This window comes from Asterias amurensis, chromosome 1, assembly GCF_032118995.1.
Source record: "Asterias amurensis chromosome 1, ASM3211899v1".
Taxonomy (NCBI): domain Eukaryota; kingdom Metazoa; phylum Echinodermata; class Asteroidea; order Forcipulatida; family Asteriidae; genus Asterias; species Asterias amurensis.
This window is the reverse complement of record NC_092648.1, coordinates 16,473,642-16,501,091: the sequence shown is the minus strand read 5'-3', so window position 1 is coordinate 16,501,091 and position 27,450 is coordinate 16,473,642. Positions and strand designations below refer to the sequence as shown.

The 27,450-nt window shown below is 39.4% G+C and overlaps 2 protein-coding genes across 2 annotated transcripts; both read right to left on the bottom strand.

Annotated features, from left to right (window-relative positions):
• Window positions 1–4,053: 4,053 nt before the first annotated feature.
• Window positions 4,054–11,649, bottom strand: LOC139947837 (kielin/chordin-like protein). The gene is made up of 9 exons (XM_071945634.1): window positions 11,359–11,649; window positions 10,448–10,597; window positions 9,642–9,797; window positions 8,782–8,952; window positions 8,054–8,120; window positions 7,601–7,647; window positions 7,149–7,243; window positions 6,539–6,607; window positions 4,054–6,031 (listed from the first exon to the last, which is right to left on the bottom strand). Exons 1-9 carry the CDS (start codon window positions 11,444–11,446, stop codon window positions 5,978–5,980), a joined length of 897 nt encoding a protein of 298 aa, XP_071801735.1. The 5' UTR covers window positions 11,447–11,649; the 3' UTR covers window positions 4,054–5,977.
• Window positions 11,650–11,833: 184 nt separating this feature from the next.
• Window positions 11,834–26,022, bottom strand: LOC139947807 (uncharacterized). Its single transcript, XM_071945624.1, has 17 exons — window positions 25,804–26,022; window positions 25,352–25,452; window positions 24,764–25,003; window positions 24,071–24,233; window positions 23,414–23,544; window positions 22,431–22,691; window positions 20,649–20,774; window positions 19,776–19,923; window positions 19,171–19,232; window positions 18,176–18,352; window positions 17,623–17,733; window positions 16,848–17,029; window positions 16,391–16,513; window positions 15,648–15,759; window positions 15,385–15,481; window positions 14,793–14,892; window positions 11,834–14,484 (listed from the first exon to the last, which is right to left on the bottom strand). The coding sequence occupies exons 2-17, from the start codon at window positions 25,431–25,433 to the stop codon at window positions 14,404–14,406; spliced, it is 2,196 nt and encodes a 731-aa protein (XP_071801725.1). The 5' UTR covers window positions 25,434–25,452; window positions 25,804–26,022; the 3' UTR covers window positions 11,834–14,403.
• Window positions 26,023–27,450: the final 1,428 nt, after the last annotated feature.

Genomic DNA, 27,450 nt, shown 5'->3' with positions numbered 1-27,450 from the left:
ATATGAAAGTTTAGAATTTCAAAATGCATTCACACTAAAATCATCCTATTTAATCAGCCCTCCGCTCCCAAGGCCAAATCCATGAGTGTTCCTTGGCACATGGACCTCCATTTTACTTTCATTCAATTTAAAGCTAGCTTTAAATTGTGCAACAGACCGAGCAATGAACCCAGCTGAATACTTACAAAATTAATACAAAAAATCAATTTGTGCTTCTGGGGACCTGACACTGTGCATGTTTGCAGGTAGAGAAGAAGTATGTTAGGAACTGTGCATAATGAGCAAGGGTGCGAATTTAACAGACATATTTTACCTGTACTTGGCCTTTTTTGCGTACATTGAGCACGGGTCTATGCGAAGTCTTAACGTGAAGTGGTAATCCATTAAAAAATGGTTGCAATGTTAATCCAGTAATAGGATAATACTGGTTAGGAATTTAATTTTTATCACAGAGTCATTCCACAGGGTCATTCACTTTATGTATATATAGACATAAGGGCTGTTGTAGGCATGGAGGCAGGGAAGGTTGCAGCCACTCATGCTGAGAGCTATGCTCATGCTGAGGAAGGTCTGACCTCCTCTCTCCCCACATGAATAAGACTTGCAGACAAGTCATTTAATGTTTGTCACATTAAAGGCTGATACATGACTACACTTCTTCTTGGGAGACTGCTGGGCTCCCGACTAAATTGAGGCGGTTGTTGCGGGAGCAGAAGTCTCGCGAGTCTACACGTATACTTGTGGAACTGTGAAAGAATGATTTTCCACACTTGCAACCAAATACACATGTGTTTATCTCTAACCATCTTCAAAGTGTGTACTTGGCGTATGTTATGTGGAAGAAGAGTATAACATGACCCCACCCCCCCCCCCCAACTACCCTCTCCACCACAGAAACAAATTTCATGTTTATCTTCCTCTGTGATATAATGCAGGACGTGTTTGGTGAAATAGATTAGTAGACCCTTCTACGCATAATGCTGGTTGGGCATTTTCATATGTCGACCATGTGGGCCCAATGTCAAAAGATGTACTTGTCAATCCATCGGTTTAGAGCCTACATTAACCATGGATGGCTCATCCATGCAGAGATTTTCTTTTGATGCATATGGCACTACAGTGAAGTGCCCCACCCAGTCCAAAGGCCATGATCTGTCAATTGATACTGTTTTGCACACACGTACAGGTTCATGTAATACTTGTTTAAACTTCCTGGTTTAGGTTCTTGTTCAACCTGTATCCTGGTAGGCCTATTACATGTACATAGGATTGATACCAGGCCTGGTATTCATCACAAAGGCCATTGGCCCCCTTTTGCTTAAGTCTGCGGCCTGTTACTCTTTTCTTGGCCTATTGCTCTTGTCTTGGCCTCTATTGCTCTAGTCTTGACCTCTATTCCTCTAGTCTTGACCTCTATTGCTCTAGTCTTGACCTCTATTGCTCTAGTCTTGACCTCTATTGCTCTAGTCTTGACCTCTATTGCTCTAGTCTTGACCTCTATTGCTCTAGTCTTGACCTCTATTGCTCTGGTCTTCACCTCTGTCGCTCTGGTCTTGGCTTCTATTGCTTTGGTCTTGACCTTTGTCGCTCTGATCTTGGCCTCTATTGCTCGAGTCTTGACCTCCTATCGCTCTAATCTTGACCTTTGTTGCTCTGGTCTTGGCCTCTATTGCTCTAGTCTTGACCTCTATTGCTCTTTTCTTGACCTTTGTTGCTCTGGTCTTGGCCTCTATTGCTCGAGTCTTGACCTCCTATCGCTCTAATCTTGACCTCTGTTGCTCTGGTCTTGGCCTCTGTTGCTCAGATCTTGGCCTCAAGCCTATTTTGTTCTAGTCCTGTGGACCTTGTTGCCCTTGTCTTTCATGTCTTTTCCTCTGCTACCCTGGTCTTAGACTCTCCTTTAGCCTCTGTTGACTCTGGTAAGTGTGCCCTGGTCTTCGCCTCAGTTGCCCTGGTCTTGGCCACTGTTTCCCTCTTCTTGGCCCATGTTGCCCTGTTTCCCTCTTCTTGTCCACCGTTGCCCTCTTCTTGGCCTTTGTTGCTCTGGTCTTGCCTCTATTGCCCTAGTCTCTCAACTGAAATGCCCTTTGCAAAAATGAAAATGGCCTTGCCCTTTTAAAGTTTTAATTACATGCCTCTTAACCTGCTCGTCAATAGTTCAGGAACAGCCATGTGGTCATTAGGAATGGTACACTCTACCAGAAATCATGAAGAATTTTTTTTACTTTCATTGAAAAAAGGGTGAGTAAAAGTTGTCCCTTTCTTTCCCTCTTTTCAAAGATTTCCTTCCCTTTTTCAAAGATTTCCATCCGAACTGCTATTGTTTCAAGAAATGTTTAGTTCAAGTGTCTTGCCAGGTGGTTTTCCATCTAGCTGTTTTGGACGGATAACCCTGCGCTAGCTTGCTCACTCAAGGTCAACTTGCAGCATGTGTCTGGAAGAATAACCTTTTTTTTTTTTTTTACATCCTGAATCCAAACATAAATAATAGTCATAATAATAACCTCTTTTAAAACTGATTGAGCTTTTCTTGTTGGGATTTTTGTATTTATTATTAAATAGCCACCCAAAACTATGGTTAGAATGTTATCTTTGTATTTCTCTGTAAGCTTTTTAATAGTTTGTGTAATACTGTTGTCATGAAAGTGAAAATTACATGATACACAAAAAAACAAGCAAATGAAATGTTTCCCAAAACAGACTGGTGTTTGTATTTTTATTCTGACTTCACCTTAAAAAATCGCTTAGGAACTAAAGAAGTAGTGAAGTGTCTTAACATCTTTGTATTTATTTATAGTCAACAGACACAGGAAAGATTTCATGATAGCAGTTAAGTGTTTAATGTCCATGTTCCGTACATGTATATCTTGGTGTTTCCCCCCATGGAGCCCGGTCGTTAAGTTTCTACCGACGTTTCTGTTTCCTGACAGGCCTTTCATTACACTTCCTCATTGGAAATGATCCAAAGACCACTCGCAGTATGGCCCCCCAACCTGTCAAGAAAATTCTTTGCAGCAAAATTCTTATTTAAAAAAACCCATCAAAGGCAAAGTACACCTTTGGTTTTTGGAATCGTTTGACTGTTTTAGTCCGATTTAAATGTAGATGTATACAAAAAAACTAACATGTAAACATTTCATTTCACAAAAGTTGAAAATTTGGTGTGAATATGTCCACGCAGCACAGGAAGAATAACTCCTAATAGGAATACTGGATCTGAAAAACTTCATTCATGTTCAAATTCTGAGGCATAAAAACTTTAAAAAAACACAAAAAACCTTACTTTAATAAGCGCATTCACAATTGCAGCTGCGCATGTCCGTTACTGCTGACAATGCAATTTGTTTATCTCCCGTGACCTTTTGACAATACCTGTTGAAAAGGTCACGAGAGATAAACAAATTGCGTTGTCAGCAGTAACAGACATGCGCAGCTGCAAATGCGAATACGCTTATTACAACAGTTTGAAGTGAAACGTTTTTCAAAATGCTTTATATCGAAAGCTGCTCTAGGCTTCTAACATAACCAGTATATTTTATTGCCATTATTTTTAAGATTACCAAATGTATGTATTATTGTATAGCTTCCCTTTAAGGGGAATACCACAAGATATTTGTGGTCCATGACTGTACAATGTTCATGAATTGTTTAATTTATTGCAATGGAAAGTTGGTTAAGTTACTTAAACCCCCACATGTTGCTTGCGAACGAAGATTTCACAGTTGGGGGTCACATTTTCCAAGAAATGTCGGCTCTCATCGGAACTTTCACTTTCAAAGGTGAATTAATTTTTTGACTCAATCCAGCAAGATGACAAAAAATTTATTTTCAAAATACATCCTCAAAAATATAGGCTATTGTTTAACAATCCTATGGTGATTGTCAGTATATGAAATGTAGGTCATTTACATGTACACACAAATGTAGTTATATTACATGGATGTGGATGGCATCTATATTATGGACTTTGTTCAAAAGTGCAAATGAGATTCTAAACATCTAAGCCAAGCTGTCAGAAGGTGGAGCTAAATAACACACACTGGATACTTCATATAATATATTTAACTGATATTGTCAAAATTTATTGTTAGAATTACAAATACAGAAAAATATATACCCTTCGCATACATTTTATGCGAGTATGATTTACATTATCAAAACATGAATGATAGAATACCCCTTAAACATTTTTAAAACTTTGAAATTTCAGAGACATAAACAACTGGTATAAAATATCATCCACATTTTTCACTTTGAGTTAAAGGCAGACCACTTCAGAAAACAACATTGGTTTTTGGAATACTATAATTTCTATTATAAACATAGATTATAACTTTCAATTATAGAAGTATGACCTGTATATTTGTGTATAATTTTTTGACAAAATCCTAACTTTTCAACGTGACTTAAGGCCCGGTCCCACGGCAGCGATAACATGAACGATAACAATCACGATGCAAAGAGAACGCCTTCTATTGGTTGAATTGCTCCACGCAGAATACGCACACACTCATTCAACCAATAGGGTGCGTTCTCTTAGCGTCGTTAACGTTTTCGTTATCGCTGCAGTGGGACCGGGCCTTAACCCTTTGTCTACAAGGTCTTCATGTGCAACATGAAGACATGATTGCAACATGACCATGTCTTTGAGGGAAGTTTACATTTCAGTTCAGATTATTTGAAAGCTTCCTGCTGATGATACCCAAGTGATATCTCAACATCCTGTGTCCTGCTATAGCACCCTGCAATTTGAACCCGACAATCCATTTTGAACAGACAATCCATTTTTTATCAAGTTTCACATGTCCTGTACCAGTGTTTTCCTTTACCACTGTGACACTTGGTACTCATGAAGGTCCTTGCTGAATCTAGCAAGACACTGGCAAAGAATACGCAAAGTAGTCAAACGTTTGCTATAGCCCCCTGCAATTTGAATTTTCAGACAATTCTTTTTTTTTAAGTCAAGTTTCACATGTCCTGTACCAATGTTTCATTTATTACTGGGACACTTGGTATGCATTAGTGGTTTCAAAGGTCCTTGAAAAAATGTTCCTTTCAAAAGGTGAATATAGCAAGACACGGGAAAAAAAAATACACAAACATTTTTGTCAACTCAAAATATGCTCTTAAAAACGGAATGAACCAGCAAAAAATTAAAATGAAGCAGAAATATTTGCGGAACATTTTGTTTTGGTTAGAAAAACTATACCAGGAATCCTGTTAAATACTGAACGTGTGACCTGCCGTCAATTTCACACAAGTCTTCCCAACTTAAGACTGATCTTAGGACTTAGGACGAGTCCCAACCCTGCACTGTAGCATGCAGACCTTAAGATTAATCCTAAGTTAGGACGAATTACTCGTCCTAACTCGAGATAAGACGAGTCCTAACTCTTTGTGAAATCGACCCCAGGTACTTTTACTGGTAAGCTTATTCTGGTAAACAAAACTGTCTTATGCTAAGCTACTTTTTTGCTTTTATAAGCAGCTACATGAAATTGGTTTCTGGTATCGGTGATCAAGATCGACCACATAAAAGAAACCCTGGAGTGAGTCCAGTGCATGAATATTGCTCAGCCTTGACACTCCAACCAAACTGACAGTATACAATGAAAGACCGAGACCAAAGCCCCCCCCCAAAAAAAAAATAAAAAATGTTGTGCACCTTAAAATCATGGTACTGACATTTACATGCTTTTAAATATAAAAGAATGGAATTCAAAGGAATAAATCTACAACACAAAGCAGAAATAATGTTAAAAAGCTGTTAAAGACCTCACAAAATATATCATCCAATCATTTTATAGTAAGATTATGATGAAATTGAAAGGGACGGCACTCCCATTTTTACAGCTTCATTGTGTTTGTCATAAAACTGGCACCTAACAATCACCTTAAAATAAGATCCACTGATCTGCTGCCATAAGGGTGGGGCAAGGTTGGGGAGGGGGGCGAGGTTTTTCTCTAGGTTCGTTCTCTATACCTTAGGTGGGAGGGCACCAGCTTCTACAGCCTTGTCTTGATTCATCATCTAAGAGTAAGGCAGAAACAAAAAAACAAGAATGACAATGTGTTCAATGCCCTCAACATTGGCGATACAACAAGAAGTGGTGATGTCATCATTGAACTGGAGACTGTACAGACACAAGGTGGCAGCAGACACACCAGGGTTTTCATTGTTACAAATATCATGCAGGCATGTGTGTAAACCAGAGCTGATTATCAGTGTAGTAGGTCTCGATCAGTCTCCCGACCTGTGGTCTCCCCTACCGCCCTGTCTCTGTCCTGGTCTGGAACTATGCCGGTCTCAATATTTTGCTGGTCTTGACATCTAGACAAGTGAATATTTACCGAATTGGTTTCAATAACCGTATTCGTTTGCGAGCATTTATCACGATTATGTTCGCTGAATTGGCTTAATAGGGAACAATCTAATGAGAAATGTTGATGTCAATATTAAGAAATGTTTCTTTGCAATAACCAAGTCCTCCCCCCCTTCTGGGTTTTGTTTTAGTGGCACCCGAGGCTACAAACTTACATGGTTCTGTTGAGGCATGGTGGCTTTCTGGTCTTGATGGGTCACATTGTTTTTGTTGATAAGACGGTACTGCATTAACACAAAGAGAATAAAAACACAGTGAGAGGCTGAGTTCAAATTTGTGACCAGAATGTAAGGATGGAGTACAAAACAATTTGCTGTATCTGCTGCTGGCATCACACTGGTCATACTGGTGCTTTCAACATTGCGTCAACGTCATTTATCAATGATTCTTGTGATTTGTACAAAAATGAATGCCAGACGAAGTTAATAAGCCTTTTTGAGGTGTGGCGGACACAATGCTTCAACACTGTAAAGTTGTGGTAAATTTGTGCGTATTGACCATAGAAATAGAACGTATTGTTATTCAGTAAAGTGTGCATTTTAGGCGACGCGGCGTTTACACGTAAACCTAATGACCACCAACATGGTGAGCATGGCATCAGTCCAGCGTGTGACGCACGTGTATCACGTCCGCCATACCTCAAAAAGGCTTATGGAATTTTGTCAACCCAGCAGTAATGGCAGCACACAGCTTTCATTTGAATGAATCTATTGTTTATTTTAACAGCAATAGACAAAAGTTTCTGACACTACTACTGTTACTTACCACAATAAACACAACCAAGGCAACGACGATGCAAAGCACTACAACTCCAATCAGGCTGAAGATTACCATCTTCAATTTACGACGTTGTGTCAATTCTGTAGAGTTGAAAATAAAAAGTTATGATCAGAACTTGAAGGTTTGGGAGTTATACATTACACTTGGGAAAGGTAGCAGATATCTTGTTTTCAAGATCATCTTATAAACATTTCAGCAAAAACTTTTACACGACGTAAAAGTCGAAACAACTTTCCTGTTAGGGAGACAAAAATCAAATAAACAGCATATAATTATTTAAGAGGAATAACAGCATTTGTTATTTTTCTTTAACAAAGGTCTCACCAAAACCAACCCTCCAGAGAAATTTGTTTCTTAAAGTTAAAAAAATAGCACTTGAAGCGATTAGCAATTTTGATATAGTAGGATCTTAGACAAGACAAGTTGTAAAGCCTTACCACAGTGGGTTTTCTGAGCACAAATCACCTGACCGTCAAAACAAGAGCTGCAAAAAATAAATAAATGGTGAGCCTCAGTTTTACAATCTTATCCCCAGGCTCCAGTGAACACTGGCCTCCTAAAATCATCAGCAAGTTTGCATGGTGAAGCCCAAAGGCACCAGACCACATAATTACCCCCAAAGACCAAGACAGACTTGGAAGACATGCTATCAAGCTGCAACAAAAACAGTTTCTAAATATTATTTTTACCATCTTATGCTGGAAATCCCCAGTCAATTATTCCAGGGAAAAAAACACGCTATCATAGAGGGTCTGAAAAACACAATCCACAGTGTCTAAAGGTCCTAGGGTTGGAATGTGAGGAAAGATTCGCCAATTCGACTGGCTGTCTAAAAGACATTACTTGCTCAGCCCCGTGAGATTTATGAATACTGTCAAGAGGAGACTTACCAGTAGCTACATCCATCTTCATCATAAATGTCCTCATCCATGTAGACATCTCCATTGTATTCGCACACTGTGAGTGAATAGAGAACATTCATGTTATGGAAAGGTTTGCGGTAACACCATGTATTGACTATCTCTAATGAGTTGGGGTGGTTCAAAAATGAACCGTTGGTTTCAACTTGTCGTTTCGATTCAGTATGCTCTGATCGTCTTCTTGAGAAAGTAAACGTTCATGTTTACATCTTGCATTCTGTCGCAGACTTATAAACCAGCAAACTGATGCTGAAGTGAAAGCTGCAGTAACGTTTTTTATACTGTTTTCCTCCAAAGTAACACATGACAAAGTGGCGGTTCTGAATAGCTGTTTCCTTTGACCATTTTACTCAAAACTCAACAAGCTTGCTAACCTTCATGTAATATCATTCATTTTAACTTACTTTTATAGTCCCAACGTCAACACAAATGGAAACCCTAACAGATTATGGGTGAATTTGTTATTCCGAAGCATGTGAGTAACTATCTATAGAAGAACAGGAAGGAGAAAACCGGCAAGAACAAAAGAGAAAAAGATAACATTGCTATACTTTTGTACACAGAAAGTGAAGAAAAAAGTGGAAATCAGCTGAAAAGAGGAAGTCTCACACGCCTGTATTGTACATGTTCAGTCACATCTTTCATAAAAGGAAACAATTTTTGGCAAATCATAAGACTGGTCTGAAATGACCCCTTACCATGTGCTGGTTCTGAGCAGGCATAACCCCCACATTCTTCGACCCAGCAACACTTCTCATCCCCGGTGCAGTGTTTGTCGCTAGAGCACGATGAGGAGCAGTTGCTCATTGGGTTCCACTCTGAACCTACACCAACTGGTACATCCCCCTTGCAAAGGCCGACCTTATTTTCTAAAAGATGAGTAAAAAGTAGGGATTAGTTTCAACAGATAATAGCTCTCTCATCAGGAGTAAATCAACCAAGAAAATAATTTTAAATCCAGTCATCAATAAATCTGAATTAACAAAGTGCAATAGTGTGATTCTGATAGCCTGTTTTTGCTAAGCAAGATTTTGCTGTGCTTAGCAGGTTTTTGTGCTTAATACAGGCTCTATGAAACTGGGCCCAGGAGTCTTTCGTATTTAGATTTGTCCATAGTGCATACAGTATGCCGTGCTGATTATGAGTCAGAGGTCATATGAATTACACTGGCGTCATGTCTCACATCCACAAAACTCCTGTGTGATCGTCTCTTCATTTGTCCATCATATTTATTGTTTGGAGTCAGTTACAGACCTTTTACCCTCACATATTTGGGATAGTGGCATCGTGGACACATTGAAGGACAGATTGAAGTTTAACTTGTTTCAAACAGCTCTTCAGAAATCTTTTCTTTCGCTTCCCTTCGTCTTTACTGTTTCTTCTTCCTTGTCTGTTTCTACTATCGTTCTTTTTCATGCACTTTTAGCACCTTATTTAGGTGGATATTGCACAAAATAAATATTCATCATTATCATTACTGGTATTTTGTGTACCGAAATACTAACCGTGTCCTAGGTTGAGATCCTGTAAATAGGAAAAAACAATGTTAAAAGCCTACCATCAGTCTTCTCTGGGGTTGTGCAGAGCTTGCTGCAACCATTGGAGCAACACTTTTTAAACTCTGGACACTCTTGATCAACGTCACATGGAGAAGGGTCAATACATAAAGCCCCAATGGTATCATTGACCACTGGACACACACCTGCATGGGGTACTGGAGAATCAAAAAACAAGTTGTTAGTTTGTACAACGTCTATTTTACTTGAGGAAAATGTCTCTCTAAGACTTCATTCCTTTGAAAAACATTGTTTCTCAAAATGTTCTTTACTGCATCAACAGCTGCAGTGCTTCTTACTGCATGTATTAAGTAAGTTTTTATGGTCATTCGTTTTTATAGAGTCAATACTGAAACTAGGGAAATTATGTTAGTAACAGCTAGACTAACACCATGGAACCATGGTAACACATGAGACAATTTTCACAATGTTACTAACAGTAACATCCTGTCAGGATCTCTCAACCTCAAGTTTTTTTCTACATATCGTTTTGCAAAATAATGAAATAAACAGATGGGTAGTCGTGTACGTACATGATATTTATCTATCATGTACGTACATTAAAACAACTATCTGATGTATGTACATGACAACTCCCGACTTATTGTGTACGTACTATCTACCATCCTGAGTGATAGTTATCGTGTAAGATTGATCTGTTTACACAATTACTATCATGTACATGTTTGTACATGATACTTTTTTTAGTACAATGCACGTACAAGATAATTATTGTGTTCATACACTAACGCTTCCATAGATTTATTAGATTAAAATTTCAATCTTAGAAGTCAAGAACTTTAGGTACCTTCAAACTTCACAGGATATTGGCAGACCGTTCCGCAGCCATTTCCACAACATTTCTTGGAAGAGAAGCATTCGTTGTCCGATGTGCACTCATTTATGCAGATGCCAGCCTGGTATCGGGTGACAGGTGGGCAATGTTTTGCCTCACTGTCTATTAAAAACAAATGAAGTGATGATGAAAGGTGAAGTTCCTCCCGTTTCTTTTTCAATTAAAAACAGCATATGGGAACAATTAAATTAATTATTAATAGTAGGTCTACAGGTCATTGTTATTGTTTTAAATTAATTAAAGCCAGTGGACACTATTGGTAAATGTCAAAGACCAGTCTTCTGACTTGATCCACTCAACATATATATATGCAAAAAAATAACCAACCTGTGAACATTTGAGCTTGATTGGTCGTCGGAGTTGCGAGATAACTATGAAAGAAAAAACACCCTTGTCACACGCAGTTGTATGCTTTCAGATGCTTGATTTCGAGACCTCAAATTTTAAACTTGAGGTCTCGAAATCAAATTCGTGGAAAATTACTTCTTTTTCGAAAACTACTCGCCGTTTCACAATGTTTTATACTAGTAACTACCAACCTCTCCCAATTACTCGTTACCAAGTAAGGTTTTATGCTAATAATTATTTTGAGTAATTACCAATAGTGTCCACTGCCTTTTAAGCTACACCAATCATTCAACATTTTAAGGCCCAGGGTAAACTCCAAATTAAAAGTTGGAACGTTGAAAAGGAACGAATTCAAAAGGAATAGGAACCCAACTTAGGATATTATGAAATCGAGAGCCCATTTGTAATGCCAAGTTATAATCCTCTCATTACTCAAGAAGACGAAAGAGTTGTCATTTCGTATCAACATAATTCCCTGTTAAATAGGCAAACAGTAAAGTTGTTTTTACATGTACCTGCTGTCACAGACACGGAAGCAAGGACGACGACACAAAACCAAATACTGTAACTCGCACTCACAGTGTGAGTGTCACTGATCCGCATGTTCACAGTGTTGTTGGTTTTTATCTTGACGAACGACAACACAGATAACGACAAGATAAAGATGAGCTAAAATACGGGCTTAAAAAAAACTGAGTCTTACAGTTTGATGACTCCGAAACAATTTATAGCAAATTATGCCTGGAGGTGACACACTTGTGACTTTGTGTGTGGACCGGTACTGCACGGTACTTGCTACCCGCACAAAAGCAACAACAACCTCGACCCGTATGGCCTACAGTTCGTTTTGTAAACAACACATGGTACGGTGGCTCTAAAGAGACACCCAAAAAAACTATAAATAAGGCAGGGCGAAATCTCTGACAGGAAAAGCCCGTGTTTTAAGAAGAGTATTTAATTCCCACATCAAACTAGCCAAGCAGTTTGTGAAAAGTTCTTCAAATTCAATGGTCATACAATTGATCATGCTGGCATTGTCGACGGCCTTTACTGGAGGACAGGGGCTGGTAATGTCAACAAATACAGTTGTAACATTTCTGGGCGTTTTTCTACCTCCATGGTTTGTCCGAGACCGCTTCGAGGCCATAGAGTGTATATATAAGAACTAGAGGGCGCACGAGTGATGCTTCGTGCACAAACGCCACGGGACCGCAAGATGACAAGCGCGTCATTCTGCACGCGCGTTGAATATGAAATACACGTTTGAGTTTTTTTTTATTGAACGCTCACGCGATGCTGTTTGTTCAACTTACAAAATGGCCGCACAAACACACTCTGTGAGATAGCTGTTTTGTCAACTTACAAAATGGCCGCCTGCTCGCATACCGGGGCGCGTATATAGGCCAGTGCGCGCTCTAGTTCTTATACATGTATATAACTCTATGTTCGAGGCCCATTGGCAGCAGAAAATTTGATATTGGACATTTCCTGTTATTGAATAAAATGTAACCATGGAGGTAGAAATGAATGTAACATTATTAGTAAAATTTTACATTATTTCTGATACGAAATGCATGTTTACTTTAGGTTTAAAAAGGATTAATTCCGGGGATTTATTTACGCATATTGTTTTTTATTCGATCCTGACAGACAAAAATGCAAATTTCCGGTTAGATGATTTTTGTTTTGTTTAAAGTGCAGTCCCATTTGCACGGGTTGCATCCGGGAATAGTTCAGGCCGATGATCTATATACCACCTAAGCACAACATACATGTCTAGAGGATAGGGTCCTATGGTTATAGGGGAGGCATAGTCAAGGGCCATATACTCAAAATTACGAATATATATTTTTTTATAATAGGGCCTAATAGGCATACTTTAATTCAAAGCATACTATAGAAAGGGGTTTTAAAAAGTAAAAATAAACCATTTATGGTGCTTTTAGATATTGTTTTTATATGACGGATAGCTTATTATATACGGTGGACTATCATACAATATTAAACTATTTCATATTACGTAACTCGTTATTGGACAATATTTCGTAGAGTTGGCCGTCTATAAAATTGTCGTTCTTGACGAGAGATAGATACAAGTCAGTGTTACAGGCTCTTCGTAATATTAGTTTGTTTTCAATATAACTGCTCATATCATTATCTTGGTTAATAAATACGGTATCAGAAGAATTATTTATCCAATTCTTGTATCCTGATATGGCCAATCTAAAACATACACATTCAGCATCTTAAAGGTAGGCATACAAAACTTACCGGTGTCAGATGCAATTGTGTCCGCCATGCAATAGTGTCCGCTCCGGACACTTTTGCATATGCAATCGTGTCCGGGGCTATGCAAAAACCGTCCGGTGGACATGTACATGACTGTATGATGTGCGCGCGTAAGCGAGCGTGCATGCACTGAACCTATACGTATGTGCAGCATGAATATTCACGTTTTTTATGATTGCAGCGAATACCCAACGGCCGAACATGTCATTCATGACACGCACTTAGCTTGTAAAAATGGCGAACGTGTTCCGTCGACCAAGGGCGTTTAATTTACTGCAAGAACGGTTTTTCACGGGGGCGGACACAGCTGCATATGCAAATGTGTCCAGGCGGACATGCATTATACAGCAGCGTCCGGGCGGACACGATGGCATATTCAAAACCATCCGGCGGACATTATTGCATATGCAGTAATGTTCTCCGGATAGTATTGCACAGAGGATATAATTGCATGTGACACCGGTACTCGGTAACGAGCATTGTAGAGCTGTTGATAACGCAGTGAGAGCTGTTGATAGTATACAACATTGTGAGAAAGGGCTCCCTCTGAAGTAACGTACAGAAAGAAGTAATTTCTCACTGAAATATAATTGAATTCAAGCATACAGCTGAAAGCACACAATTTGTGCGACAAGGGTGTTTTTCTTCCATTATATATTATTCTCTCGCAACTTCGACGACAAAAATTCAAATGTTCACAAGTTTCTTGTTTTGTGCATAATCTTTGCCAATCAATTCTTGAAACGCGTCTGGTGGATTTTCTCTTATCCTTAATATTGGCCAAACTAAAACATATAAGTCCTGTATAATAGGCCTAGTGCCTTCAAGTAACTACTATGATACTCGACATTGCGGAAAACTTATTTCTAATAAACGGATACTCCTGGTTAATTGCTGGTTGTACTTGCATAATTATACTAATCCTCAATCACGGATTATATTCACAATCGTCTTTAATTTGTGTCATATTGTTTTAAGAGTCAGATGACTGTTCTCATATAATAGGGATATACCTGCGTGCTTATCTGTTTTGCCTGCAACCGTGATCAGGATAAAATGATTTTTTTTTCTGATCTCAAAATAAATAGGCAATTGTTAACTTACAATAAACTTTTATGCCGAATTTATCATTCATTTGATTGATTGATATTGCTGAAATGACTTGATAGTCTTCATCAAAATGGAGTCAAGTTTATAAAGAGTTTTTTCTGAAACCCACACCCTTTTATTCTAGGTGCCTTAAAATCTTGAAACCATTTATATGCACAGCTTTATAATATCTCATCGAATTCTTCCATCAGCTGTGTGTCATCATAATTGTCGTCATCCAGTTTATCCAACAGTAGGTAATCCTGTCAGAGAAAAATACACTTATTAATCTCCGAGTAAAAAAATTGAACTAAACTTTAATTCCCGATCCGATGTGCTCGATATACAGCTTTCCAAAATGAAACATGTTAATACACTTTTACACAAGTCAGCGCCATTGTGCTTTTTCTGAGTGAATTTAATCACTGTAAGATAGCTCGCAAGCCTGGGGAAACATTCAAACATAATTTCTGTAAACCAGAAACACTGAGGTAACCACCCCCTCCCCCCTTTTCCGTGACATGTGTTCTAGGGTTCGTTAACGTGCGATTACCAATCCCATAGCTCATACCATTTCCTCGGTTAATATTTCGTCCAACTGCTCATAAAGACTTTGGAAAGATGGCCGCTCAGCTGGATTCTGGAGCCAGCAGCTCAACATCATTGAGTACCTATATCATACAAAACACATTGCGAATATGAATGTAATATTTTTGTTTTAAATTTGTTGGTGCCTGATGGGTCTTCAATGCCATGGCCACTGCATGCCAGATAGGAATTGTCGGCTACGGCTACGAAGGTTGTTGCTACGTCATAATAGGGAGTTTTTGCGACGGGTGGTTCTGCGACGGTTTTTCAGCCAAACCGTTGTCGTTTTCAGCACAACGAAGATTCATCCCAAGTACTGTCGTAGAAATTGAGGGACGACCGTCCTCAAAGCCGACGCATGCAAATGTCATCATTGCCGTCGCAGAACCATCCGTCGTCGTAAACGAAAACTCCCTATAAATGACGCGGTGATGACGCATAGCCGTACACAAATTCGGGCTCAGCACTATTTTGGTAGGTCTATTTATAAAACTGTTATCAACTTAATAGTAGGTGTTTTTTTCTTCATTTTTGATAATTACAAATCATTTATATGTGTCATAAAATAAACTTACATCTGTTCATTGCAGCTTGGTGGACTCGGCATACGGTAGCCATTCTGTAGTTTGCTTACCATGGTCTTAACGGACATGAGCGGGTACGGCCGGTGTCCTGTAAACGGAACCAAATTTAGGTTAAGAAATCAGTGGTCGATTGGGCCTTTATAAAGGTTGTCAGTGTTCTCACTCTACAAACCTAAGGCGTGACTGCAAAGATTATCCAACCCTATTAAAAACAAAAACAAAATCGATTACCAATTAATAAACATGACTCTTACCAAGCGTGACCAACTCCCACAGAAGAACCCCAAAAGACCATACGTCACTTTCCGATGTGTACACGTCACTGACTAAAGATTCCAGCGCCATCCAGCGCATGGGTAGAGGTCTCTGCAAATTAATGATTTCAAATAGTTTCGGTGAAAACATTATCATGTTATTTATATGCCTACTGCTCCCTTCGTTATTGGGACGCTATGCCTTGAATCGGCGTTTTGGGCTATAAAAAGTTTGTATGTTTTTTTGAAATCAGGAGGGCGTATACGGCTGGAAAGATGCTTTAAAAGTAGAACATAATGATCCACACGAATATGTCTTGAAATTGTGTGGTTTGCACCGCCCTTTTGTATAGTACAACAATCCGTTCATTGCTCTCGGATGTGTGTGCACGTTCATATTCTTGTTACAAAAACATCCATGCTTGTAATGTCTACGAAGTTGTTGTTTGCTACCTTGCTGAAGCCGCCGTGGTACTTGCGTAAAATATATTGCCTTTCGAGTGATCATTCCATCAGCCAACTGGGGCTGAGAAATTTGCCAAGGGCCTGAAAGTTCAAGCTTGATAATGAAAGGGGTGTTGGTACAGAGGTATCACCCTAAGCCATTATGAGGAATATATGGTGGAAACAATGCCAGGACACTAAGTAGGTTTGGGTTGATTTGTCTGATACACCCAAACCAAACTGTGCACTCCTATGGTGTCCGCATCTCAACAAGCCTAATAGAGCAAAGATGGTCTCACCTTAGATTTTCGGATGTAGATCCGTTCATGTGTGATATCCCGAGAGAGGCCGAAATCAGACACCTTGCATTCCATGTCGTCACTGATCAACACATTACGAGCAGCCAGATCACGGTGGATGCACTTGAGAGGGCAAACAAAAATAGTAAGCGCGGGAAATTGAAGATTGCTATTATTTCTACTTACCTCAATTAAGCATTGAATGCATAAACGTAAATCTATCAAACATCCAAATAAGAACAAAGGATGGTCATTTTATTCAATAACATCATGACCACCACAACGGAACATACAACACGAAGACAACGACCACGCCCCACAGCCACTGCAGGTGTGGCTGCTCTAAATTCTGTTTATCACCACAGTCAAACGTAACTGTACAGAACGCATTCACAATATATAAGGTCCCACAAACTCTCTTTTTTCAAACATGGTGAAACTGGTTTTGAGTTTTTACCATTTTCGAAGACAAGAAACTCATTCCACTCGCCACATCTCTGGCACACCTGACCAAGGTCTGTGAGAGTCTCTTGCTGTAGCCAGTGGAGTTTGCATAGACTGGGTCTTGAGTTTTGCACGCGTTGAGGTAGCTCTTCAGATTACCTTTAGCAAGGTACTCCATTATGATATAAATGGGATCTATGGAGTCAAACAGTTGAACATCGAAACTTCACAATTCGAGATGATAGAGGATGAAAGGTCAGGAATGTACTTGGCTTGGCACTGCTATATGGATATTTTGTTGATACTCTAACACATAAAATTGGACGATAGTATGAATAGTTTGAATATAATATAATAATGTATACTTTTAAATGGTGGCAGCGGTGGGATTGAAAGGAATGAAACACAGATGACAGATTCTTTAGGCGAATGGCTATGACTATGGTTTTCTGCACCGACTCTCACTGATTGTTGCTGTTGTTGTTGTTGTTGTTGTTATTATCAGTGAAGAGTATTTCATGAACTGTTGCCCCACCACCCTCGGGTCGGGACACTGTTGTGTTATTGATCCGACCGACTGACTATAAGCTTTCTTATTGGTAGTGAATGAATGGTTAATTGATGGTTACTCATTTTTATCAGTTTGACACAAAGTAACTGTGACATTTATTATACCATAAATGGTTAATCTATTGTAACATTAAGAGCCTCGATTTCAGATCACTCTTTACTACAACTATAATACCGTACAGCAATGGCTTGCACGAACTGAGAAACATATGTTTTACCTTCTCTTACGCAACATCCCAGCAATCGGACGATGTTTGGATGTGAACCAACTGCTCTCATTAAGTCCAACTCTTGAAGAAGGTCACTCTTGGCCTGAATGTCAGCACCCTCTTTTGTAAAAAAAAAAGAAAAAAAAAATAATTAAACAAACCATAGTGACACATTTTTTTCATAGTTTTTTTTATGATCACCGTTTTCAGTCCCCAAGCATTTTTCATCACCAGGGTGTGCGCCGTGGCTTCGGCGTTCACTGTCGGTAATGGTCATGATTGGTCCCCAGTAACCTAGTCGTCTGCATCGTAAATGCAACGGGTGATGGAAAACAGATCTCTTTAGCTGAGCTGCTGTGACTGCTGTGTTTATTTTTGCGTGAAATAGTTACAACTTTTTTTCTTTTTTTAAGTAAACTATCACAAGTTTACCTTTACTGAAATTGGGTGTGGATGATAATCAGCCATTTTGCTGGTGGACACACTATCTATGACACTATTTAGTTTGGGTAAAATGTGTTTGCATACCAAACCAAACAGTGGTCATTATCTATACTTTCACCTTTGATTGTTTTAACGGCCACGATGGTATGTTTCTTGCTTTCTTCGATTCCTATTGCTGTGGCCAACAACACCCGTCCGAAGTTTCCTACACCCAGCTCACCCGTTATCACAATGAGATGCCTCGGGAACGAGAGACTCGTTTCTGCGTGGAAAGATGTTCCATCTTTGGAGATATCTGGAGGTTTAGAATGACAATGGTCGTTCTCAGTCAGGGGCGTCGATCAGGGAAGGGACAGGGGGATATTAGTCTCCCGACCTTTTGAGGGGAGGGGGACACAATATCAAAATGTCCCTCCCTCCATGTTTTTGACCACCTTTGTCATGAAGTTCAAGTATTGTACTGTGTATTAAACCAGACCATATTTTGTCCCGCCATCGGCTTCAATCCTGGAGGCAACGGATAACCACTTTTTTAAAGGGTGTGGAGCACAATATCAAATTTCCCTCCGTGTTAAATTGTTTGGACGCAGTCATTAAACAAAATGACTCTACGGCACTGGATTCTATTGGCAATCACTCAAAATAGTTGTTCGCATAAAAATGTTACTTGGTAACGACCATCGGAGAACTGCTGGTAGTATAAAACAGTGTGAGTAAACGGCACCCTCTGAAGTAACGTAGTTTTCGAGAAAGAGGTAATTTCTCACTCAAATATTTGAATCTGAAAAAAAGGCCTCCGAAGCCTTTTTTGGCATCTACAAGCACAACAATTAATTTGTGCAACAAGGGTGTTTTTCTTTCATTATTTTCTTGCAAGTTCGATGACCTTTTGAGTCCATATTTTCACAGGTTTGTTGTTTTATGCATATGTTGAAACACACCTAGTGATAGTACTGGTCTTTGACAACTACCAAAGGTGTTCAGGGGTGGATTAAGAGTTGAGACTAATCCAATCTCGAGTTAGGACGAGTTACTCGTCCTAACTAATAGAACTAGCCTTAAGTTTTTCGAACCCAGTGCCTTTAAGCTGATATTGACAAACTGGTTACTTACCATTGAAGTTTGCTACGTCAGGCACTTCGGGAAATTCGAGGGTTTCGAGCACCAGTTGGGATCTGAAGTAAAGATACAGAAAAGTAAGTCTATGGAATAGGCCTATACGACTGCTGTTTGATATTGGCTACAGCGATGATCTAAACCATTTTTTATTTGTGGAGAAAAATAAATAATCGGATCTAAAAATGGCGGTTCGCGAAGTTCACGAAGTAAAAAGGAAAACCACACACACAATAACGAAGAATAAAAAAAAAACGACAAAGTTACATAATTTAGCAAATTTCTTTTTACGGTCCACGTAATTCCCCTGGTGGGCGCTGCGATGATTTGATCCACTTTTATTTAAGGAGGAAAAAAATAATCGATTCTACAAAAACCTCACAGTTGGCACTTTCAAAATACTTTCCAACCATTTATTTCAAAACAATCGGTTTCATGGCCTTAAGCGCCTAATCCGAAGGCAACGTCCCTTATGTTTGTGGTATCGATATTACTCGTTTTGTATGAGAAAGGAGACAATGAGTGGACATAATTATTTTTAAAAGGTTGGTGCGACCAAATGAGATTTGGTTTGCATAAGGTACATAATGTATAAACTTCACCCTTCATTTTCGACGATGTCGTGGCGCATTTCTTGTGCCATTTGAGTTCCGTCTCGTCTGTGCTTCCGTTTGATGACACAAATGGTTAGAGAGGCTGCGACTGCGCCGAAGACCATCACCAACAACGGCACCAACCAAGCTATCATATCTTGGAAAAATACAAAACACTATTTTAAAGCGTAAACTAGCTCTGCTGCATAACTGATGACCGCAATGAGCAATAATCTATTCCCTCATTTATAGATTACTGAACGGGAGTGGTGACACCAACATAAATGCTGTATCCCCCTTGAAAATGTTTCTCTGTGACAACTGAACCTGTACGTCAAATTATCTTCTGATATAGGCCTAGCCTAAATGAAACAAAAACACACCAAAACTTCACATATTATATTCACTCTTTCGAAACCGCGGCTTTGGCTTTGGATCAGGCTCTGTTCTCTCGCCTGAAGCCCGTAGTACGCAAAGCACAAGCAAATGTCAAATCACTCGCGGGGCCAAAGCTGAAGCCGTCGTTTCGAAAAAGGCCCATAAGCTGAATAATAAAAGGACCAGCCGTCGATTTCACCAAACTCTTCCTAACTTAGGATTAATCTTAGGACTTAGGACGGGTTCAGTTTCGTATCCAAATACGTAGGACGCATTGAACCTATCCTAAGTTAGGACGAGTTACTCATCCTAACTCGAGTTAGGATTAATCTTAGCGTTTCGTGAAATCGGCTGCAGGGATTTGTTTTACACGGCACTTGGTTGTTGGAAAAAAGTTGGATTGGAATGAATTTCGTACAATAATAGGGAGCTTTTTCTTTGGAAATCGTTGACATAATCAAATGGAGTTCCTTGTTTGCCATAAGGCTAATGGGTGGAACTTACTGATAGACTTAATTGAGCAGGTAGCTCCTTCGAATCCAGGTTGACACTGCCACCTCAAGCCGTTCGGTACATCGATGCAGGTGGATCCATTTGAACACTTAGTGAAATTATCACAATAATTGACTTCTGTACATGGAACGAGAGATATCAGTAATTCAAACAATCAGTCTCCTGACGATGGCTAGAGCAAGCTAGTTGAAACGTTGAGACACCTTTAAGCTAGAATAGTTGTCCCAGCCGATTTTCTGCCTTCCGCCTATAGGTATAAGTAGGCGTTAGTTAAAAAGCAGGAAAGTTCTTTTCAGAACTGAGAAGACTTCCGCAAATGCCGATGTTCTCCGCGGTTATAGAATATAGCAAGACTATGGAAGCGTATATAGGACATACCGAAAAAAAAATCGGGCTCCACTATTTCGCCCGGGCGGATTACTATTTCGCCCGGGCGGATTACTGTTTCACCCGGGCGGATTATTATTTCGCCCGGGCGGATTTCTATTTCGCCCGGGCGGTTTACTATTTCGCCCGGGCGGATTACTATTTCGCCCGGGCGGATTACTATTTCGCCCGGGCGGATTACTATTTCGCCCGGGCGGATTACTATTTCGCCCGGGCGGATTACTTACACGGAAGAAAGAGTGTTGGGGGGGGGGTTGAAGGAGAAAAAGGAGGCTGGAAGGGGTTAAAGGGTTAAAGAGAACTTTTATCTGGTGATGTTTGTTAAGGTAAAAGTGAAATGATACATGTAGCCCTGTGTAAACATGCGGCCTCGTAATCCGCCCGGGCGAAATAGTAATCCGCCAGGGCGAATTAGTAATCCGCCCGGGCATAAAAGTAAACCGCCCGGGCGAAATAGTAATCCGCCCGGGCGAAATAGTAAACAGCCCTGGCGAATTAGTAATCCGCCCGGGCGAAATAGTAATCTGCCCGTGCGAATTAGTAATCCGCCCGGGCATAAAAGTAAACCGCCCGGGCGAAATAGTAATCCGCCCGGGCGAAATAGTAATCCGCCCGGGCGAAATAGTAATCCGCCCGGGCGAAATAGTGGAGCCTGATTCTTTTTTCGGTATGTCCTATATACGCTTCCGTACAAGACAGTTCTCTATGGAACAAAATATACATGGAAGGTAGACAGATGGTGCTATCGCAAACATTGATACTTCACCATGCCAATGCTTCAAATCCCATAAAATATAAACTATAGGCATTTTATCATGGTGACTTAATTCCATCACTTGTTCCATGCGTCTGTTTAAAACCCTTCAACTTAAACCCGAAATGACTTGATAGGCGTGCAATACCCAGACGTCCGTTGCGTGTACGAGGTTGATAAATTAATAGTCTGTAACCATTTAGGATTGCACGACACTACATGCAGCACAGTACAAGTTTTTGCAATCTGTATTCGCGTCGTCCGTGTATTGTAGCATTCAGGTCTGTGACTTAATAATAATAGTACAGTATTTAGAAATGTTTGGGGTGTTATAAAACAACTATTTACCGCTTTTACTCGTGCAATGGTTAAAACTATGACTACCTCGGTGATCCCCGTAGCGTTCTACTTTCCCTCGGCTTCGCCTCGGGCAAATAGAACGCTCCGGGATCACCTCGGGAGTCATAGTTTTAGCCGTGACACTCGAAGCAGTCAATATTTGTATAATAGCTTATGTTGGCAAGCCTCAGGCTTGTCAGTTTTGCTTTATTCGCCACAAAATTGTATTATCATCTACCCACCCAATTTCTCCTATTATTTTATAATAAATAAGGGTGTAGAACTCAGCAAACCTGTTTGAATGCGTAATCCTCCGGTCATTGCGTTCTTTGTTTCAGACTCATACGGTGAGGAACCCCCTCTGCCGCTCTTCCGCACGTGCAATATCTTGTAATGGTTTCGGTCGGTCCAGACCAGTTGGTCCCCGTATATCTCCAGATCAAAAGGTTTAAGAAATAGTTGCAATTCTGTCACCAGAGCTCTTTCGTTGCCGGATAGGTCACTCTTTTCGATTTTAGGAGGAAAGTTATCATCAATCCAGTACAGTTGTTCTTCTATAAACGTTTTAGAGAATGAATAATTGCTTTAATGGTAAATTAGCGGTGCAAAGTAGGTTTCTTTCTTCGGGTAAAAAAAAGGAAAATCGAAGTTATTCAACAGATGTAAACCAAACTTGTTCAAACTAAACCCTTATCCCACACCGCATGATCTGCGATCAATGACCGCTTCATCTGTAGTGAACATTGTAGTTATATTTTACAAATTTGCACCTTCTCAATATGCTCATGTATGGTGGACAATGGTCATCTGACGATCAGATGGTCAATATAAAAAAAATGTACAAAGATAATTTTCTCCCACGCTGTAGCCAAACTTGGACAAATGCAGTCTGTGAGTGTATTGATAAAAATGTGTTGCAATTGTATAGTGGTGGCATTCCCCCTTAAGAATTAATCATTATTTTGTTTCTCAGGCATTTTATCCGACTGTGGCATGCAATTTAAGACAGATTAATTTCTCACTTGTGATACACATAGCATGCATCGCGTGCTAATGATCACCCCTGGTAAGTCAGTAGTGGTCCATACAGTCATTTTTACCCTGATGTAAGTAGCTTTCTGCTAATGGTCACTATTAAAGACACCTTTTCTACAGTATTTGTTGCCCAACGATTGGCAGAGGAATTACTTTTCGCCTTGATACAAACAGTATTCGTGCTTCGTGTCACTTGTTTTCATATTGGGTAAACTAGTTGTGTTCTTTAGTAAGATCTTACCTTCATAATCAATAGCTAACCCATTTGGCTGAAGTAAATTCCCCACAACGATGATCGTCTTATTTCTACCGTTTGAGTCTGATTTTCCGATTGTACCATTCGTTTTTAATACACAGGTCCAGTAGATATTCCTGAAATAGTTAAGTTAAAAATAAAATAAAACATGATGCGTGAGAGACAGAGAATCTTTAAAGGTATTCAATTACGAGTATGTCTCATCACAACCCAAATCTTTTGCACTCAAATGTATATTGCACTAAATTTGAAATTGAAGTGTCTGTGTGTCGTGATGTATCATGGCAACGTCCTCTCGGTTTGTGGTTCTATCTGTTGCAACTTGTTCTCAGCTCGGTTCGCTGATTTGGTAATAATCAGGTTGTTTTTACTGGATGAAATCATTAATTGTTTATTAAAAAGGCAAACTGGTACGGTTCAATACAGTATGGGGGATAATAAAGCATTTATGGAATTACACGAATGTCATTGGACTTTGGGTGCCCTTTTCTTGGCCTTGGTGCTATACTACAAACTAATGTTTCCCATTGGACGCAAACTCTAAAGAATGGCCTTCAGGGCGTGTACAATTATTATGGATGCAAACAAAATTGAGAGTAAAATGTGCTATCTGTATAATTCCCCACTTATGGATTTACTTACTTTAAGACCTGATCAAATAGGATTTCTCTGGGATTGACAAGATCCTCCACAATAATCTCAACGGTTCCTGTACCATTCATCGGAGCTCTCGCAATGTACCCCAATTCAATTTCTGTCCAGTAAATCATCCTGCCTTCAATGTCCAAGGTCAGCCTGTCCGGATCTAAAAAAAAATGATTTCAGTACCACTGTTTGTTTTCGTCAACTCCAAAATCAAAATGCAAGTACCAACCATGCAGTAAAAAAATCACTACCCCCAGCTTACATGAAATCATGTTTCTTCCTTCTTAAAGGCATTGACACTGTTGGTTCTTACTCAAAATAATTGCTAGCGTAACAACTTACTTGGTAACGAGCAATGGAGAGCTGAAAAACATTGTGAGAAACGACTCCCTCTGATGAAGTAACGTAATTTTTGAGAAAGAAGTAATTTGTCAGTAAAATATATTTTGAATTGGTTTCGAGACCTCAACTGAGGTCTCGAATTCAAGCATCTGAAAGCAAACAACTTGTGCGACAAGGTTTTTTTTCTTCCATTAGTCTCTCGCAACTTCGACGACCAATAGTGAGTTCAAACTTTTTATGCATAATTTATGTACCCTAGTCGCAAGTGAGAAGACAGGTCTTTGACAATAAATTACCAAAGGTCTCAAGTGCCTGTTGAAGTTATTTTGAAACTTATATATAACTCACAATCAAGTCCATTTACAACAATGGCTTGGTGGCTGCCGTCAAGACGTGCCCGGGAAATAGTTGCCGCAGGCTTAGTTCTGAGGTCATCCCAGTACACCATTTTTTCCACGGGGTCATAGTCAACATCCACAGGGTTTATCAGCCCTTCGAGAGGTATCGTCACTGCGTCGGCTAGTTCCTTATCCATGCTTCCTACCGATATTGTTACATTTTTTATATCCACGAATATCGCAAAGTCACCTGCAATTCAAATTCTGAACTATAATTTATTAATATTACATTTAACGGCAGCAAACAGCTGTGAGGGTAAACATTATTCAAGAAACCCTCCACATACAAATAGGCCCTAATGCCCTCAACAATATTGACGACATAAAAGTATGAAATACTTGCCCATTGGGTGGGAGGAGCCAATGTTACTTGATAGTTGTTGTTGTTGTTGTTGTTTACAACTGTCCTAAAAGTTTAAATTATTAGAAATGTAAATGAATCCAACCACCTTTGTTGCTTATAATTATATAGTCATAACTGAAACACAATTTTCCTTTGAACTCAAGTAGAGCCTAATCACTTTATAACGTAACTTGCCTGCATGAGTCAACCTGAAAAAGGCTTGTCCCATCGCGATAATAACCAACAGTGACGTCATCTCAATCATCGAGCATTGCATATGGCTGCGGTCGATTTTTCTATATAAAAAAAAACCGAAACAATTTTTAAGAATGGGGCTATTTCATAATCTCACGAGGCAATTTACACATAGTTCCACTCGGGATGTTGTTGGAAAGTTTATCTGGTAAATATGCCTTCGTGCTGCACGAAGTGTTCAATCAGCATGCAGTTGGTTGCCTCCAAGTTACCTGTAAAAACCCTGTGTGATGTGGCCTCAAAAACAATATCAATTGAATCAACAAATCGCCACCTTCATGTTCTCTCAATGGTTAAAGCTCGTTCGTATTCAAGTTAAACAAAGTGTTTCATCAACTGCTGTTATATGTTGTGGTCGTTAAAACTGGATGTCAAAATTATTATTTACTCACCAGAAATCCTTTCGATTTATCCCAACATCATCTCATGTTATGTGCTTCTTCCTACTCGCAATAGCAGGTTCTGTCTTTTGAGATATTGCTGTTCCTTCTCTTATACACGAAGGCCTACTATGAGACCTCCAACATAAACACAGGTAATTACACATAATGAATGGTTAATTCGATATGGATAGTTGGCAAAGACTTTCATTATTTACTGGGAAAATTCGTGTGAAGAAAGTGAAAGGCCCTTTTGATTGAAACGAATGTTTACTTTGGAAACAATCACAAAGCTGTAGCTATCTCTTTTCATTGTAGGCCCCCCCCCCCTTTAGAAGAAAATTTTGTGTTTTTATTTAAAAATCGAAACTTCTTGAAAGAAGTTGATATATTATGCCTACCTTTGATAAGGAAAATATGGGGGCGGGAACCAACATGAAATGTTTTCCTTTCTTCTCATTCCAACTTTGAACGAAGAGCTATAGGTTTTACTTTCACATGAATACAAATATTAGAACCGTACTAGATGACAAAATATAATCACGAGGTGAAACCTGGACTGTTTCGATTCTCGATGTGTGTAGAAAAGTGCTTTTCTAGCGATTGTTTAGGTTTCACTTGGCTTCAAGAATATTAAGCTCCCCAAGTCCATCCATTAATTTCGGCTAATTTTTGTTGTTGGCTTTTGGTCATTGATTTATAAGTTATTTGGTACTTTTTGTTTAATGATAAACCTACCACTTTGAGTCACTGTTCCTGTTTATTTGCTTCTCATCGTGTCTTTACCCTATTCGATCTTGTTTAATTGAGTTTTTCTATAAGAGAGTTCCCCCATAGCATTCAGTTTTAATTGGTTTATTCAAGTGGTTTATTTTATAACCGGTTACATTTTGTTTAACCTTTGAAGTAGTCTAGTTGTTGCTATACGAGTTCTACATGATTGCTTTTTGCAACTACCTAAAATAACACGGCTACCCACCACTTAGATCCTTGTCATTTTATATTTCGTTTAAAAATCAAAAGTTATTTTAGTAATAAAATAGTAGTCCAGAATTAAATAAATTATACTCTAATGAATTGAACGAAATTTTGCCGATAGAGGGCGCACATTCATTACTGAAATTTCCCTGGCATTTTTGGTGATTGATTTGGTGTGCACAGTAAACGTCTCTCGGTGTACAAATGTAACTACAAACGGCTCTTTTGATCTTGTTGTGACTGAAGTGGGCATGAATTCATCCTAAGATATAGAATGGAATATATCTTAAGACGATGGTTAAGCAAGGAATCAAAATATTCTGTCGGATAAAGCCAACGAAAGCAAAAACTGGGGTAAGAAGATTGTCATTTTATGCTACTGGAGCGTCAATGGTTGCTAACAACGACAATCTGACAGCAGATCTGTCTTACTCCCTAAAACTAGGCAGCGTATGGTATTACTCATAGGCATATAAATACCGCCATCTTTTTTAGGTGTTCGGGCCAACAGCCCGGAACACCTCTTATTTTTGTTCGGTTAAGTTTTTTTTCTTTTTAGGTGTTCGGGCCTACAGCCCGGAACACCTCTTATTTTTGTTCGTTTTTTTTTTCTTTTTAGGTGTTCGGGCCAACAGCCCGGAACACCTCTTATTTTTGTTCGGTTTTTTTTCTTTTTAGGTG

Bases quoted from the DNA above. Each gene is read 5' to 3' on its own strand.
- LOC139947837 (XM_071945634.1), bottom strand. From the start codon at position 11,446: ATGCGGATCAGTGACACTCACACTGTGAGTGCGAGTTACAGTATTTGG. The intron at 10,598-11,358 runs GTACATGTAAAA...TGTTTTTAATAG, and splicing joins TTCCGTGTCTGTGACAGCAG to ACAGTGAGGCAAAACATTGC. The intron at 8,953-9,641 runs GTAGGCTTTTAA...CTCATCTTTTAG, and splicing joins AACCCCAGAGAAGACTGATG to AAAATAAGGTCGGCCTTTGC.
- LOC139947807 (XM_071945624.1), bottom strand. From the start codon at position 25,433: ATGCAATGCTCGATGATTGAGATGACGTCACTGTTGGTTATTATCGCG. The intron at 25,004-25,351 runs GCAAGTTACGTT...TTTGAATTGCAG, and splicing joins TTTCAGGTTGACTCATGCAG to GTGACTTTGCGATATTCGTG. The intron at 15,482-15,647 runs GTAAGAGTCATG...TTCCGTTTACAG, and splicing joins GTGGGAGTTGGTCACGCTTG to GACACCGGCCGTACCCGCTC.